At 43.6% G+C, this 17337-nt stretch overlaps 1 protein-coding gene across 1 annotated transcript; it reads left to right on the top strand.

The window, feature by feature from the left end:
- Nucleotides 1–5523: 5523 nt before the first annotated feature.
- On the top strand, nucleotides 5524–17251 carry SLC25A15 (solute carrier family 25 member 15). Its single transcript, XM_009487270.2, has 6 exons — nucleotides 5524–5578; nucleotides 9796–10054; nucleotides 14415–14552; nucleotides 14884–15053; nucleotides 16056–16214; nucleotides 17127–17251. The coding sequence occupies exons 1-6, from the start codon at nucleotides 5524–5526 to the stop codon at nucleotides 17249–17251; spliced, it is 906 nt and encodes a 301-aa protein (XP_009485545.2).
- Nucleotides 17252–17337: the final 86 nt, after the last annotated feature.

Below are 17337 nucleotides of genomic sequence, written 5' to 3'. Positions count from 1 at the left end.
GGAAAGGCAAAATGGCTTTCAGGGAGCAAATGGTTTGCCTGTGGTTGGCTGGAGATGGTGGGCCCAGGAGACAGGCTTGGACTGTTGGGATCCTGCAAGATGGAAAGGAATGCACCTTGCAAGGAAACCCTTTCCTCTCCTGCGTCAGACAAGTCTCCATAGCATCCCCCTCCCAGCTTTTCAGCTCCCAGAAGTTAGCCATCCCTCCAGTGCGGGAACACTCTGCTCAAGAGCGGTTGTGCCCCTCCCATCACACAGTGAGCTGTTGTCCAAAGCCAACCACCCATACCCCAAGCCAGACCCCTTCAACCCCAGAAAACACTTCCACGTTCCTGCAAAGCACTTGCAAGCCAAGCTCTCTGCACACATGTCCCATCTCTGTCCTGCCTAAATCCTTTGAGGGGAACCTTGAAGCAAAGCCCCAAACAAATTGTCCATCAGGACCTCCACACCAGCACAGTGCAAGGACAAAAAATACCATTTGACTCAGTAGACACGGGTGCAGGTAGCAGAAATAGCCATGAGGTGGCAATATGCTCATTGTAGCGCTGCATTTCACGGCTACAAAATCTCCCAGGCAACATTTCAAGTACTCTCACCAACTCCATCTTTTGTACGGGGTCCAAACAAGAGCAGACCAGGCCTGGTGTTCTGCCCGAGGAACGTGGTTCTGAACAAGCATCCTGGAATACTCTAGGCCTGTTGCTTCAGCTGGTAAACGGCAGCAGCAGGCAGCACGTGATTTAATGGCATCTTAGTCAAGCTTCATTGCATTAGGGGTTAGATACTTTTCACCAGCTGAATCTTCCAATAGCGCTACAGCCCTGCTAAAAAAGAAGTCAGCACACAGGTCAAAATTCTTTATGATTAAACAGTAATCTCAGCATTTCAGATCATCTGAGATGCACAACTAACTCACCGTCACTAACTGGTTACCACAGACTCAGCAATTATTTATACATTAAAGCAATAAAGTAATTTACAATTTGATGTATTGTTTCTAAAACCATTTATAACCTAGCCTGCTCTTCCTTAACAATTGCCATATTTTGAAGAACTGCCCCAAAGCATTTAAAAGGAATGCTTCAAGAAAATAACCACATAGAAAAATCAGCTGTATCTGAAGCCTACAATTAATTAGAAGTGACAGGAAAAAAAAATGTACTTTTAACTTTCTGGTATTTATAATGCTTTTTCCTTGGTTTGGGCTTTGAAAGTAGGAACAGTCAGTTTTATTTTGGGGAATACACCATGGATCTAAGCTCAAATATGTAGGTCTGTGTGTCTCAATCCACGCAAACACATGCAGCTCAGCAGGGATTGCAGGCGTACAGCGCTTCCCAGAAACACTGCCTGGTCTGGCAGAGTATCTCGAGTATTACTGATCACTGATATGCATTCTAGATAATGCTCATTAACCTTTCCACAGGCTGTACACTGTCCTACTGCTTTCACCTGGGCGTTGCTTCTGAAGAGCCTTATTGCAAGCACCTCTATTAATTCTTAATCCAAAGAAGAAGGGAAAAAAAGAAGTTTTGCACAGTTTCACCTGAGGAAAGTGGTATTAACCCTCAGCACGCCGGTTTAAGCCACCATATTCCACTTCATATTGCCAAAAAGTTAGGACTACAAAAGTGACATCTCAGCTTAGCAGAAGTCACTTGCTGATCTGCAGCAAATTGCTTACAGATTGCTTACAAATTGCTCACAACTGCAATGTCTGTCCACGTCCAATTTGTAGCACATAAATGTGCTACAGGTCACTGTCTTTTATGTGCAAGTAAAGCTAGAGTTTTTAGCAGACATCTGAACAGGAACACCTCCTAGTCTGCATCTCCACAATTATTTGATTATTGAATTCAACTAAAGAGGCAGAAGAAAATCCTTTTTATTTTAGTTAGTATCCAAGATATCAGGTATAACTATACCTTTAGATGTAAGATTTTAGACTGCTCTATCCTTATTTTTTAAGTATAAAATAGCTCTAAACCTGTATGGCTTAGTCCTCTCACATGTACATGAAACTTAATGGGGAATTTTGTATTTTAGGGAAGACGGAGTAGTCATTTTTGTTTGACATAACCTTTATTCAGGCATGCAGTACAAAAAGATGGCCACCGGTTCATTTTCCTTCTCCTGCATAGCTCGAATGACATTGAAAACATGTGTCAAATACTGCAAACTAGCAGGAGGCCAAAAAAAAAAAAAAAGCTCTAGTCAGACTGTGGCTGCTGGATAAATACCTGTGTTGGGAGTTACAGCAGCTCTGCTAGGGTTCCCCTGTAGGCACACACTGCTGTTACTTCAGGGTACTTAATTCCTAAAGAAAACCTTCTTTAAAAACAAACAAACAAACAAAACAAAAATGTTGTGGTTCTAATTCGTAAATTCAGTTAAATCCTGCTCAGTAAGCTTAAACACGGCCCACCAATCACAGGTTTTTTGGGGGAAAAAACGATGATGTGCTGCTATTCGGCCCGAGCAGCAGCAGCCCGCGTCTTGCCCTCACAGCCGCCACCACGTCCACCCCCACCCGCGGGCCGCGCCCTCAGGGGCCAGGGCCTCCGCCACCCCCCCCGCCCCTGCCGGGGCTTTGAGGGGGAGCGGGGCGGGGGCGGTGCTGCGGCTGGTGCTTGCCGGGGACCCCAAACCCTGTCCCCGACCCCCGCTGGGCGTTTCCGCGCCCGCCCAGCCCCGCACCGCCTCTCGCCGCCGGGGGCACCGCAGGCCGCCCGGCCCCGCTGCCCGCCCACCGCCTCCCCGGCCCGCGTTTTCCGCGGGGCCGCGGCGGCTCGGCCGCCTATATAGGGGAGCGGCGGCGGGGCCGCCCGGGCGGGTAGCGTGCTGTGGTGAGTGCTGGCGCCGGGCGGCCTTGCCCTCCCCGTTGCCGGGCCGGGCCGGCCGCAGCTCGGCGCGGAGCGGAGGGGTCCCCGGGCGGGCTGCGGGCTGCGGGCTGCGCCGCGGCCTGCGGGGCCTGGCGGGCGGGCCCCGGGTGCGGCGCGGCCTCGGCGGTGCGCGGCCCCGCGGGAGGCTGTGGGCTGCGCGCAGCCGCCCGGGAGAGGCGTCGGGGCGGGGGCGGTGCGGGGTTGGGTTCGGCGGCCTCCTGGCCCGGCGGGCCGCTGCCATCTCCCCGCCAGAGGCAGGCCGGGGCCCTGCTGCTCGGAACGGGTGGGTGTTCTGGGAACGCGGGGTTACCGCGGTCGCAGCCTGAGCCTTCCTCTCCTAAGGAAAGCTGCTCTTTGGCTTTGCCCGCCCTGGAGCTGGCGTCTGGGCAGCGGAGAGCCCATCTCTGCGCCGGCCATGAGCACGTGTGACAGCCTGCGCGCTTGGCACTGGTGCTGCCCTGCTGCTGCTGGGGTGCCGGCCTGCCGTGACCTGGGGAAGCGGAGTTATGGCCTGTCTTTGCAGGCTCTTGCAAGGAGCAGTGCTGCCTTCTGGGTGTCTTAGCGTTTGGAGAATGCATCGGCGGAGAAGAACATCTGGGGCTGCGGGTGGAGGACTCTGTGGGACCTGTTGCGCTAACTTAACGCCTCTGTGTTTCCAGGTTTGAGGCTTGGATTCGCTTTGGAAAACTGAGTTGTTGCCTTGCTATATCTACAAGCACTTTTTAATCTGCTACTATTATTACAAATAGGAAAAAAATAGGAGGGAAGGTATGTACATATATAATACCGGCGTAGTTTTGACTAAGTCTTAAATCTTCTGAAAGTGGCAATGTGCTCTTGCGGATCGGGAAACTAAACTTCCTTGGTGTTTAAAACTTCCATATTTTCATAGGCATGTCTGTTTTTCCTTCTGCTACCAAGCTTTCAGTGGGTATCTCTGGGTGATTTGGCATGTGCTCCCTTCAGGGACTGGCACAAGTTGGTAAGCACTCAGCATGATGCAAGCAGTGTACATTTTACTGAAGGCAGGCAATTGTTGCTCTCTAGTAATTCCCTTCATTCAGACGCTGTCTCACTGATCTGTCGTTCCTTTCTTCCTCTAAATGAGAAGCAAAACTGCAGAGTGCTGTGTGAACGCTAATGAGGTGTATAGGATAATGAAATATAACTTGGTCTTGGAGCCTCTGTTTTGAAATAACACCTAGCATACCATGCTGTCCATAGTGAAATTGTTCAAATCTGTAACCACAACTTGGAAATAGCATGTATTAATGTCATTTATTACAAAAGTAGTGACTATTTTTTTTAGACCCATTACATGCACATTCCTGCAACACATCTGAAACAAATTGGACATGTGGAGTTACTGAGTGACAGTATTTGGCCTACTGGGGTTTTTTTAGGCTTCAGGAATAATATATCTGTTTAGAGACAGGCTTTCTAAAAGCCTTGCTTGTATGCAAGTGTCCGTGCTTGTAACGTAAAAGTTGTAAAAAGAATGTCGTTCATATAGTGTGGTTTTTTTAAATTATTCTTTCAATGTAGCCTACTGGAAATTATGTTTACTATTCATATTACTCCAAAGTATATTTTGGGAGACAACAGGCTTCAAAGGAACCATTACAGTCGGTAGAAGAGTGAAGAACATTCTGTTTACTGATGTATTCTGCTTGAAGACAAGCTTAACAGTCAATGAATGGTGGATTCATGTGTGTATTTGTGTGGTTTTTTAGACTCATGCAACTTTTTTGACAGCACTTCCAGCCAAGTGTCTAGCTCAGCGACATGGTTCTGAAACAGTGGGAGATCTTTGGCTCAGTAATCTTACTCCAAATAAGCAAGCTTGTTTTAACTGCTCGCCCAGTGAAAGTACCTTGCTGCAAACTTGAGAACTGAATTAATTTGAATGTTTTATTTGAAAGTGTCACCTTTGTATTTCTGCTTTCCAGCTGTCTTCCTGAGAGATGAGGGGTAATTCTTATTTATAATATGCTGGTGTGTGAGGGACTTGCACTGGGAACATGACAGCCAGACACAATTCTAGATGTTCATATTCATTCCTTTTCTGCTCATATCTTCTGAGAGCCACATAGAAATACCTAATGTGCCTGTATTGTCACAAATACAGTTTTCTTAGCTGCTGTTCACCATAGGGAGAGCAATTCTCTGTTTTGTTTTATAGGTGGGGAGCTGAGACGGGGGTGAAATATTCCTGCCAGCTAGCCTTAGACACCTGATGGAGACTATGCTTCTATAATCAATAGAAAGGTAATGCTCAACACTGTTCCCTGGACATACTCTTTGCTTTCATTTGAGAGATCCAGGGAGACTAGAAGCTGGAAAGCCCAAGTAATCTGAAGCCAGGCAGTGATACTCCAGCAGACTTGCCTAATGTGGCAAAACTAGTCAGTCAAAATACAAATATGCTATGTCTCAGTCCTGGCATTTTCTGTCTCTAAACAAGCTAAATGGAAGAGTGGAAGCACAAGCATTCGTGTGATGCTTTTGCCTGTCAGAGTTATTGCTGTGAATCGTCTATGCTTCTTTGTCTTTCTCTTCCCTCAGGAGACAAGTATCTCTACACCTGCCAGGAAACGAGAGACTTCACTCTGAAGTGACTGATAAACAAGTGTGAAGCATGAGGATCAACTCTGCTATTCAGGCTGCTATTGACCTCACAGCAGGAGCTGCAGGTAATGCTGGAGAGAACTTAATTGCACAAAACTTCTGAGGGACAGTTTTAATAGCTTTGACAAATATAAAAGCAGTTTCCTGTTGCTAGAAAAAGCCTCTCTGTATTTTAAGGATATGGAGGTGAAGCAGCTGACCTCAGCCAGTGTTGTAACTGCATCACTGTCGCTCCTCCCTGGTGAAACCCCTGCCAAACAGCGAAGGTGTAACCCTTATTTCAGACTAACAATTTTCCAGAAGGAGGTTTAATTTTCAGTGTTGGTTCTCATACTTACATGAGTTTAAGAATCAGTCGCAAGTAGAGTTTTGGAATGAACTCAGTGTGTGAGTGATTGAGGTGCTGCTTTTTGTCACAGGAACCCTCTCTAATTGAAACAGGCAAGAGGTGATCTGAAGGGTAATTGGCTCAGACAACATCCCAGTGTGAATCTTTAAAAGCTGAGAATCATAGAATCGTTTATGTTGGAAAAGACCTTTAAGATCATCCAGTCCAACCATTAACCTAACATTACCAAGTCCACCACTAAACCAATTAAGGGTAGAGTAGCAATTTCATGTTTCCTGGCTTGGTGGCTGGGTTATTTATAATGAAGCTAAAAACTAAGAATCAGTAAGATTGGAAAGGATCTCTATCAGTCCAATCATCAACCCAACACCACCATGCCCACTAAACCATGTCCCAAAGTGCCACGTGTACCCATTTTTTTTAACATTTCCAGGGATGGTGAGTCCACCACCTCTCTGGGCAGCCTGTTCCAGTGCTTGACTACCCTTTCCGTGAAGAAATTTTTTCTAATATCCAGTCTAAATCTCCCCTGGTGCAGCTCAGTAGTGGGACTGATGATGAATTCGCTTAACTAACTTCCACTTCTGTCTAGTCTGTGCTATAAAGTTTTGCTGGACCAGTTGTGACAGTCACAAATGTGAAAACAGTTGCCATGTCTTGCTGACATTACGACCTTGGTAATGTCTGTGGCTGAGGGCTGAATTGTTTTTTAACTCTACTGGGAAAAAGAGGTCTTTTTGGCATTTCCAAGCTGACAATGTTTATACAGAAAAGGTGGAAGGAAAGATTTGCCTAATGTGCTGTTGTAACCAGTTTAAACAGTTTCATGTTTTTTCTTTCCCATACAATAGCTATTACAGTCAGTCCTTTTATGATGGTGTTAATGCTGTGATTATGACAGTATTAATGGTGTTGAGTGCATTCAAGGGTAGTTATCTGAGGCCATTTGTCAGAGTGGAGTTAACCTAAAAGCAGTGAGAAAGCAAGGGGGGACAGATAACATGAGTCCAATGTGGCACCTTCATAAAGCATTTCACCTGCTGCCACATTTTGCCCAGTGAGTTATCTGCTTTGTTAGCCTTTGCAAAATGTGTCATTGACTAGACAACAGCCTCTTTCCCTGCAAGGGAAGAGAAGTGTTTCTGCTATTATTCCTTCATTGCCTTAAAAAAAATATGTTTCTGTTAGTCTGTTCATTCTCCTTGGTTTTTGGGTCCTCAGTAAAGAACGGCTATTAATATCTGCTCTATTTTCCAAAGTAGCAACTTGGTATCTGTGCAGTTCTTGATGGGTTTGTGGATGGTCCCAGGTGCTTAAATGGGAGGCGTGATTGCTTCCTTCCTGGTACTTCAGCTCAGGAATGCTGCTATTAACATCCAGGGCAGTGGAGCACTCTGGCCTAGGAAGTTGTCTTTGTGAGTTGAAGCCTGGTGTGTCTCATCTTGGCTACTACAAGAGCTGGAAACTAGCATTAGCTTAGAAATCCATTGCTTGGTGATACTGTTCCATGCCCACATTCAGGCTAACAGGGCATGCACTTGAGGTTTGCCTGGTTTTTCACAGTAGAGCTTAGAGGATCTTAGAACTAATTGTGCTGTTTTCTTCTCTGATACAGTTCTCCTTCCTTCAGATAAGATGAAGGCATTCAGACCTTTTTCAACATGACTTCAATAATCCTAAATTATTGTTCTTGTTCTTTTTCTTTGCCACTTCTGTTGTAATAGATAGTTTTACCATTCCTCTAGTGTTTATTTTCCATATTCTTTCCACATACTTGCTTTGTATTGCCTATGTTCATTGGTAGTACTCATTTCTGTGTTACGTATGTCTCTATACCCTTTAGAAAGTTTATTTAACTAGGCAAACAGCTAGTTCCTCCAGCAAATGCGTGACCTGGTTTTACCTTCCTCTCTGGATACAGTCTCGACTAGCTGATAAGTAATGACATTGGGGCAGGTAAATTCTGAACAGGAATAAATAAGTCATTTAGCTGCCTGTGGGTCATAGTCCTTTGCCTAGGATCTGAGCAACCTCTAATCACTTCTTTGATTAAGTAGGACTCTCTTCCCCACCATTCCCATGTTCTTATTAGGACTACATTTGTCTAAATGATCAAGCAGGGTTGACTTTTGTTTTTCTGGTTTGTTTTGGTGGTGGTGTTGTTTTAGACTATTTACTGCTGGCTGGAAGAATTATTTTTTTCTTTAATATTTTAGATATTAACTGGGATTCTTGGTCTTCACCTTGAGGCTTACAAGTTCATTGCTGTAGTTTACTGGGCTTCTTGTGCCACCTCCAACGACAGCGTAAGGAGAGCCCTTTCTCTTTTTGGAGTGGCTTTCACAGTCAACTCCCAATTTTTTAGTTTTGCATTCCAAAGACCATTCATGGTTTTCTTGGGTGTCTTCCAACGGCCGTTATTTTACTACATGTGGATGCTTTAGGTCTACCTTTATACAGGAACCTAGTGTTTGTCCTGTAGATTAGTATCTACCTGACTTGCCTGCAAGTAGCATTGGCTGAGCCTTTTCAGCTCTGCTTTTCAGCTGAGGCTTACATGGATGTTACTGGTCTGAGCCAGCTACTTTTCTCCTTGGTTATCCCTCCCAGAGCAAGAAGCTCTTCATGCTTCCTTGCATGATTTGCTCTGAAGCTTTAACGATCTGCCTGGTTGAGAATGAAGTTTTATGGGAGCTAGGATCTTGAGTTCCTCTTTGCAGAGGAGCAACAATGTAACACAAATGTGTTTGCAAGGAGTAGAATAAGTTGAAAATCACCCTGGTTAAACAAACACTTGCTTACTCTTCTACTCCCCACTTAGAAGAAAAATAACTAATCTTAATTGGATTCGTACTTTTTTTTCTATTTCAGTTTCTTTACATTATCTGCATTTACAGATAATTATTTCAGTTTCATAGCTGAAAAAACATCCTGTTAACTTGCCCTCTTTAAGGTTTATGCATGTCAACTGTGCTTTGGACAAAGATGAGCTTCTGTTTTAGGATGGTTCTTCTCTCTTACTAAAAAAGCAAAACCATAAAGTTTATATAAGGTATGCCTATCTTGCTTCCTGTTAGGTATTGGCTCCTAATAGATTGCTGTCAGTGTACGCTGGTATTTCTTACTGAAAAAGTGTAACGTTAGCTCTTTCTGCAGGCTACTGAGTTGAGGTAGATCATGTGGAAGAACACTGCACTGTGGGCAAAGTGGTTATTGATGATGTTGATGGAAATATCTCACAAGTTTTCAGGGTATTGACCTTGCAGTTCAGTTTGGAAAAGATAACATGTTGAGAAACTTTGCCCTTTTGCCCTTTTTCAGCTTATCCTGGACGCTTTCTTCCAATATGTGGGAATAAATGTAAATAAGAATCATCTGGAGTTTTGAAGTAAAGAGCTGGAGTCTTTTGTTATCAATTTATAATGCATCATCAGTTTTAGCACTCTCTCAGCAGTGTTCCTCTTGTCCTGGGGGAATCTTTGTCTCAATTGATTACAGATCTTTCAGTTTTTTGTTATTATTGGAATGTAAAATCAGATGGCTTCTGAACCACTGCATTAATGAGCAAGGGAAAATGTTGCTTAACTCATTAACACAAGTGACTTGATTGCAGAACAATGCCTCTAATTCAGTACCTGTTTATGTAAGGAAACAGATTCATTTAGATGGTTGCTTTTAGTAAGGTAGAAATGTTTAATGAGAATCATTAAACTGAGCAGCTGTTACTGCTCTTATGCATGATTTTTTTCTTCAGGTAACTAAACTCACCACTGACAATTGATGCCATTGTGCTAAAATCAGTGCAGTTGTCTTTTCCTGCAGAGAACTTTCATTTGTGCTTTCTGCATGATTTTCCTAATGGTGCAGTTTGTGTATAGGCATTTTAGTTGTGATAACCTTCACCTGCCCTCTTAACTTCCACTGCTTGCTTAGGTGGGACAGCATGCGTGGTGACTGGCCAGCCCTTTGACACCGCAAAGGTGAAGATGCAGACGTTCCCCAACATGTACAGAGGAATTGTTGACTGTTTTGTGAAAACCTATAAGCAAGTGGGGTTTCGAGGCTTCTACAAGGGAACCACACCAGCGCTTGTAGCCAACATCGCGGAGAACTCCGTTCTGTTCATGTGCTATGGATTTTGCCAACAAATTGTGAGAAGAATTGTTGGAGTAGACAGGAAAACAAAGCTCAGGTTAGTAATAGAAATCCGTTTCATATTTTAAAATAAATAAAAAGTCATGCAACTGCTACTTGCAAATACTGTATTGTCAGGGTGCCACTGATGTCACAGCTCCCCCCTCTGCCAGTATGCAGTGTTTTGGAATATAGACCTTTGGGCTAGGCTATGGTGTCTAACTACAGCAGGGCCATCTACTTGTCACTGGAGCTGGCTGGTTTAGATAATCACAACTTAATTGAAATATTCAAGACCTGGAACATCTTACCAAAGGGAATGAGCATTGTAGCACCTGAAAGTTGGTATTCCTTTGGTCTCTAGGCTGTTCTGGTTTTGCAGGGGAGGTAATGGTTCCTCTTAGAGGGAGGGGAAAGGACGCTTTTCTAATACTGCCTTGCTTTTTAAATTTATTTATTTAAGTTTCAAAAGCTTGAATGTAATGGTAGTTAGACTGAGGGTCTAATTTTGTGCAGCGTGTCGTCTTCAGTACTGGCAATAAGTGGTTACCTAAGGAATGAGAAAGAAGGGAGGAAGTGTTTAATATTTACTGAGTCCTCTGCCAGGCTGCATTCTTAGTTCAGAGGATTTCTTGAGCCTGGTGTGATCCAGTCAGTGATTGTGGATCTCTTTTGAAGCACTTGTCCAGTCTCCCCTCAGTTCCTTGCATCTGTGGTGCACTTTGGCAGGGAGTTCTACAGGTGATAATCATTAGTTCTCTAACTGGAAGAGGCAGTTGGTCCTTAGCCACTGTCTCCATGCCACTTGGGATTTTGTAGACCTCTATCCATTGCTCCGTGCCCCTTTTTGCCACCTGAGTTGTTTGCTAGGTGGAAGGATCCCAGCCCTCCTAGTCAATGAGCACTCAGGAGCTGTTCCTTTAACTGTCCTTGTTGCTTTTCTCTGAAACTCTTGCAATTCTAATGCATCTGGGTTTGAGCTCATAAAACCAGAGCGGTGTGGAGTATTCAGGATGTGAACAAGTCATGGATTTATGCACTGGCATAACGATCACAATCTCTTTCTAGCTGGGATGACTTTTCTCCAGGTGCATCACTTTAGAGCTGTCAGTGGTCCAGCAGTCTCAGTGTGCCTTACTGTTACGCATTTCTCAAGGTATGTCTTCTGTGCAGCACTGAAAGTGGCTGCACCTTCTCCATCCTTGTGCTGCCCCACAGTGTGTAAAAGACTTCTCATACTGTCCTAACTCCATTCATTCAAAGAGTAATGCAAGGTTAACCACATTCAGCTTTTCATTAATAGCTTTGTTCTGCCTGTCACGTCTGTCTCCAAATGGAAGGATGCCATGATTCTGCATTTGAGATCTCTGACATGACATGGGTAGCTACCGAAGTGCAAGACAAGTATCTAAAAGTGGCATTATGTGAGGTGTTCTCCTGTCGTGTGTTAAGATGTGCTGTATCTTAAGACTGAGGCCTGCTATGAGGGAATATGAAGCGATGAAGAAACATACTAATGGTGCTCTACTTCAATTCTCTTTCACTATTTTCTGACAGTTGAGACCTCTCATCTGAGACAGAATTTTTTCCACCTTTTTACTGCTTTCTTAGGTCAGGGATTTTCTGCTTGCTCAGCTTACAGACCCCTCATCTTTTTCTACCCACTAAAATGTAGGAGATATGCCTACCAACAGCATACTTCACTTCTTAACCATCTTTTGTGATCCTCCTGGGGGGGTAGACCACAGACTTGCAGGGGTCCTAAGATCATCTCTTCAAGTGACTGAGACATCATGTTTAGGGTGTATATAGTGGAGGTAGCGCAGGAAACTTTCAAACAGTATACATAGGTGTACTACTCCACATCTTTGGAGTAGGCTACAGAATGGGAATGTAATTTTAATATGTAGCAATAGCAAGTGCCTCTGACATCTTACCCATCTTCCCTTGGCCAGGTACTGGTACTTTTCAGATCTAGTATGGCTCTTTAATTCATTGTTGATTGAAGAGCAAATAGTGTGACTGCATGACTGCACTAGAACATAACACAAAAGGATTTAAGTTTACTTGAAAGATTTCTACCTTGGTGCTGCTCCTTTGGTCTCTTCATCTGGATCATTGTGGGAGCATCTTAACGAGGTGCACGTATGAGAGAACTGTATTGACATAGTCTGCAGTGGTGCCCTGAGTACATGTGGTCTGTCCAGGATGTCTCCACCCATTCTCATTGTGGAAGAGTCGAGAAGCCTTTGTAGTGTGCTGTAGGGGAGGGAAGAAACCCTGATGAGGTAGCTATCCTCCAGACATAACACGTAAAGAACTAAATTACCTTCATTGCCTCTGCTGTTTAGAAACTGTCATACTGTCTTGGCCTGAAGAAGAAAATGTGTGAAGTCGCAAACTGAGGTGAACCTGACTATTTTTCTTACCCATATCTAAGCAATTGCTTGTCAGTTTCTCATTATTTTTATAGTGTTTGAGGTTTCTCAAAACCAGCTATAATACTTTGTCTTTGCTTTAAGTTGCCTTTTCAGTAATACCTTTAAATGGCTAGGAAATAAACTTGCCTAGCCTGCCTGTGTTTAGGGATACCCTGGTGAGTGCCTTGCAAAACAGTTACAAGGACAGTTACAAAACAACACTTTTTCTAGTTAAAGGAATACATGCCACTGATGCATGAGTCAAAAAGAAAACAAATGCAGAGAGAAATGCTAAATTCCATTTATCTTTTAACATCCATTTAGTCCAACCAAACTGATTTCATTCCGTGCTAAAGTCTAAACTGGGACAACCATTATCCTTGTTCACCTCAGTTTGACTTTCTCTGTACGTGACTAGTCATCTTCAGCAGGTTATTTTCTTGGGGGGGTGGGGGGAAGAAAAGATAAATGCCTTTTATAGAAGAAGCAGCAGTGTAAGAGTAGAGGATTCTTGCTGTGCTCTGTGATCAAAACTCTCCCACCCAGAAAAAATACTGAATTAGGCATTTTGAGTTGAGAGGGAACTTGAACAGGATTCAAGGCTTATCACTTCTGCAATGAGGTTCATTGTATTAAAGACCAAAGCTTAAACAGTGGGTGTAGCTGAATTTTTGTATGTAGAATTAAATGTCAACAGGCAAAAGTAGAAAAGATCTGAATTATGGCTAAATCGAGGTCTTTATGTACCTGTGTCCGAATTCTTCTCAAGTCTGATAGCATCTGTTTTCTTTCTCACCTGAAGGAGATATGAAGGAGATCCTGTGCATCCTTCAGTGCATAGTTTTAAGGCACTTCTTCCATATTTTCTTATCCTACTGTGTAACCTTATTGCCTTGCTCTAGCTTATAGCTTAATGACCGCAGGGCTCAGCCACATACTGTATTTTTAACTCTGCCTTGCTCTGTCTTGAGCTTTATTGGGTTGCATCGCAGATCCCTGTTAAGCCAAGCTTTGTGTGCTGCAAGAGGGTTGTGCAATTAATGTTGTCGTTTATTTACTGCATATTATTCAGTTGCTGCTCTGTGGCCGGTTACTGATTTCTTCCATTTTGACAGTTCTTGTTACTGCCGTATCTGAATGTCACAAGCTTTGCTTTATGTCACAACTTTAGTTCCGTGATGCTTCTGCAAGGTGAAAAGTTGTAGCTTTAATCTCTGATACTCTAGGTTATAAAACTGCTGGGCACAGGGCAAACATCTCCCTTGTATGGAAAGAATTTCTGTGCAGCAGTGAGGTCAGTCTCTGCTGTGCTGACTCCCCAGGCTCTGAAGGAAGAGAGAAGTTCCACTTGTCTGTGTTATTGTGCGGCTCCTGTCCAACACACCAATGTCTGTAGGAACCTGTTTAAACTGTATCATAAAGCAGTACCATCCTGGAGTACCAGGACTTTTGAGCCCTGGCAGTTTAGCAGCCCAGACTTTGCGATATGTGTAATACCACTGCAAAGTAAGTCCCAGTTTCAGAATATTGTGAGTCAATGCAGATTACGGTGCTGTCCTGTTCAGTGGTGTGGTTTATGTTTGTCTGCGCTATGTCAGATTCACATGGTTGCATTCATGGCAGCACATCCACAGAAAGATCATAGTGGTCCATTGTGCCTTGGTTTCAGATTTTTAGCATCTTCCACTGAAAACCTCTATTAATAGTCTATTCTGCTGCAACCATTAAAGTATAGCAGGAAGGGTAAATGTTGCAATATATCTTCTCAGGTGTCAAAAGGATGTATTTGAGTTGTATATGAAGATGGGATGAGCTAGGTTTTCATTTCCCTAGTTCAAGTAACTGCCCTTTTCCTTTGAGACTCTTTCCCCCAAGACTGTCAGTCAGTTTTTCGTGATGATATTTAGAGTACAGGTTCAGGAAGCTGATAGCTGGTGCAGCGGCTCCACTGCACCGAAGGTCAGTGCCCAAATACCTTCTGCAGTTTCTCTCTTGCAGTGATCTGCAGAACGCTGCTGCAGGCTCCTTCGCCTCTGCCTTTGCCACCCTTGTCCTCTGCCCAACAGAGCTGGTGAAGTGCCGGCTGCAGGCCATGCATGAAATGCAGTTGTCAGGGAAGATAATCCAGGGACACAAGTAAGTATACACCCTGCCCAGTATCTCTGAAACCCTTTTATGTGCATTTATTATTTTTAATTCTGCATCAGCTCAGCATCACATTTGTAGTGCGCTGTTAACCAGAGACAAGTTGTAGCTGGGAGGGTCGCAGCCTGGAGATCTTTCAGGCACTAGTAAAGCTGGGTGCCAGTGAAGGGCTCCTGGCAGGATCTTGTTCTAAGTCTTACTTGAGACCTGTTGTCTACACAATGGATCTAACCCTTCATTGTAGCTGCAGTTGCTTATTGTTCTGTAACCTTCTTATTATCTGGCTATTAAGCGTCGCTAACTGGATCAACCTCTCTATCAGTACAGTTTGGTCAGTAGTGAAGGGTGTTATTCAAAAGGATGGTCCCCTTGGATTTTACCGTGGCCTGTCAAGCACTTTGCTGCGGGAAGTCCCAGGCTATTTCTTCTTCTTTGGAGGATATGAACTGAGCCGGACGTTCTTTGCCTCTGGGAGATCAAAAGATGAATTAGGTACAGTGCCCCTTTTTGCAGGAGGATTCTAGCATGCTGTCGTGGGGGACGTAAGGGAGGGAGATATTTCACAACAGCAGTTGTGAAATACATGTAAAATGAAGGAAACTGGACATACACAAAATGCAGACCTCCATATTCTGTATATATGGTAATGAAATATTGAAGTGACCACTTTCCAATGGAGCAGGATGCATCGTAGATGGAGAATAAATACAGTGGGCTAACAGTAATATTACAAAACTACTTAAATGTCTGATTTTAGTGTAACACAACTCTGAACTATTTCATTTCAGCGGCTGTTTAGAGTGATTTTGATGGCTTTAGCTGTATTCTCTTGAACTGTATGTTCAAGTGTATGCTGAAAAGTATGCTGACCATTAGTTGTTATTACAGTGATAGTAAGAGAACACTGAGATTGAAAATTAGACATGAAAAAGATGAGGAGATGCCAGAATAAAGATTGCTTGTCTCCTGTTGAAAGACTGCACAATCATACTTTGTCTTGCTGGGAGTTAGGATTTCAGCTGCATGCATTCTGGTCTTTGTTGTTGCAAAATGTTTATAAACATGTGATCTGAAACACAAAATGAAAAATGACTGATCACAAAGTAACTTCACTGAACTGAATCTCTATAGGTGATTAGTGACACTATGTGATGTTACTCTAAAACATTTCACAATTAGCATTGGAAAGTGATTACAAGTGTGAAAGGAGTGGAGTTCATTTAGTTAATACAGTCAAAACAGAACTCCGAGTTATGTTTTTTTAGCATGGCCAATAATCTAAGAGGCACTCCTCATAACCTTTGAGCTTCTGGTTAGACTTGCAACTTACCAGTGGCTTAAAATTAACTTAAAGGTTTTGGGGGGAGCAGAAACTGCTCTTTTGTCATAAGCAGGTTCCTTTGTGTTCTCTTTGACTTCTGTAGATGAAATAATATGATATTTCTGTTGGTGAATATTTTGCGGTGTGTATAAAAGCTTATTTCTTAACTTTAGGTCCTGTTCCTTTGCTACTAAGCGGAGGTTTTGGAGGCAGCTGTCTGTGGATTGCTGTGTATCCTGTGGACTGTGTCAAATCTAGAATTCAGGTTCTTTCAATGGCTGGAAAACAGGCAGGCTTTATGGGAACATTTGTAACTGTTGTGAGAACTGAAGGTGAGTATGTAGCATATCACCTGAACCTGTAGGGCTGCAGACTGAAATCTATACCCTCCAATACCAAAAATTGCTTAAGAAATCCAGTCCACTGATAACGTGTTAGAGACAGACCATAACTGTTTCTAACAAACAGAAATCGTGTTGCTTCATGTGGTCTGGAAAGCTTGGAATCTAGAAACTGAGACCTGCTGTATCTGCCATGCCTCTTGGTTCAGGAGGCAATTCACTTAAAGCTAACAAAAGCTCAGTATGCATTAAAAGCGGATAAAGGAATGAGCTCTATCATCCATGACCAAACCTATACATGAAAATTGAAGGAACTGGTTAAGTTCAGTACAGAGTTTTTCTTCACCTCTAGAAATTAATATATGGCTGGCTGAGGGCTGTTTGATAAATCAGTCCTATCTAGCCTGGCAGCTTGGGGCATCTACCTCACTGTCTCACCTCTGGAAAAGGCCTGCACCAGGCACTTCAGAAGATGGTGGAAGAATGTACATGGCAGCAGATATGAATCCTGGCCCTCTTACTAGGGAAGATACTCATCAGAGCAGGAGTCTGTCTCAGGGCAGAGCTCCAACATAGTCCTGCTGTTCTTTCTGTCTCCTTGCTAGCTGTGGTACAGCTGCTGTGAACTGTGTCCTCAGGTGACCAAGGTAGCCTTCTGAAGACTCATGTCATACCTGAGATAAGCGCTTAAATGGCAACACTCGTGTTACAGCTCGAGATACTCAGTCTGTATCAATATCCAGTAACACTGTGGTTAGCTGCTACACCAGTGAGTTCAGCTCTGTGTGTGTGTGCCCCTCTAAGCCGAAGCATTACTTCAGTATCCTCCAAAGGTAAAAGCACAGTGGCTGATGCAGATAGGCATTTTAATAAAATGCTAACTGGTTCTGATTTCATTTCCAGGTGTACTTGCCTTGTATTCTGGACTAAAGCCAACTATGATCCGAGCATTCTTGGCCAATGGGGCACTGTTCCTTGCCTATGAGTACAGCCGGAAACTTATGATGAAACAAATAGATTCTTACTGATGCCTTCTAACAGCTGGAGAACAAAAGGTTGTTTAAGGATCATTTAAATAAAGGATCAAAAACCTGTAGATCACATCATGGTTTGA

This window comes from Pelecanus crispus, chromosome 1, assembly GCF_030463565.1.
Source record: "Pelecanus crispus isolate bPelCri1 chromosome 1, bPelCri1.pri, whole genome shotgun sequence".
In the NCBI taxonomy this organism is placed as follows: Eukaryota; Metazoa; Chordata; class Aves; order Pelecaniformes; family Pelecanidae; genus Pelecanus; species Pelecanus crispus.
Note: the sequence above shows the minus strand (reverse complement) of the source record. Positions and strands in the feature narration are given on the sequence as shown.

What these genes read in the sequence shown, in the direction of transcription:
- SLC25A15 (XM_009487270.2), top strand. Translation starts at nt 5,524, where the DNA reads ATGAGGATCAACTCTGCTATTCAGGCTGCTATTGACCTCACAGCAGGA. An exon ending in CCTCACAGCAGGAGCTGCAG is followed by an intron (nt 5,579 to 9,795) that starts GTAATGCTGGAG and finishes CTGCTTGCTTAG; the next exon opens with GTGGGACAGCATGCGTGGTG. An exon ending in GAGATCAAAAGATGAATTAG is followed by an intron (nt 15,054 to 16,055) that starts GTACAGTGCCCC and finishes TCTTAACTTTAG; the next exon opens with GTCCTGTTCCTTTGCTACTA.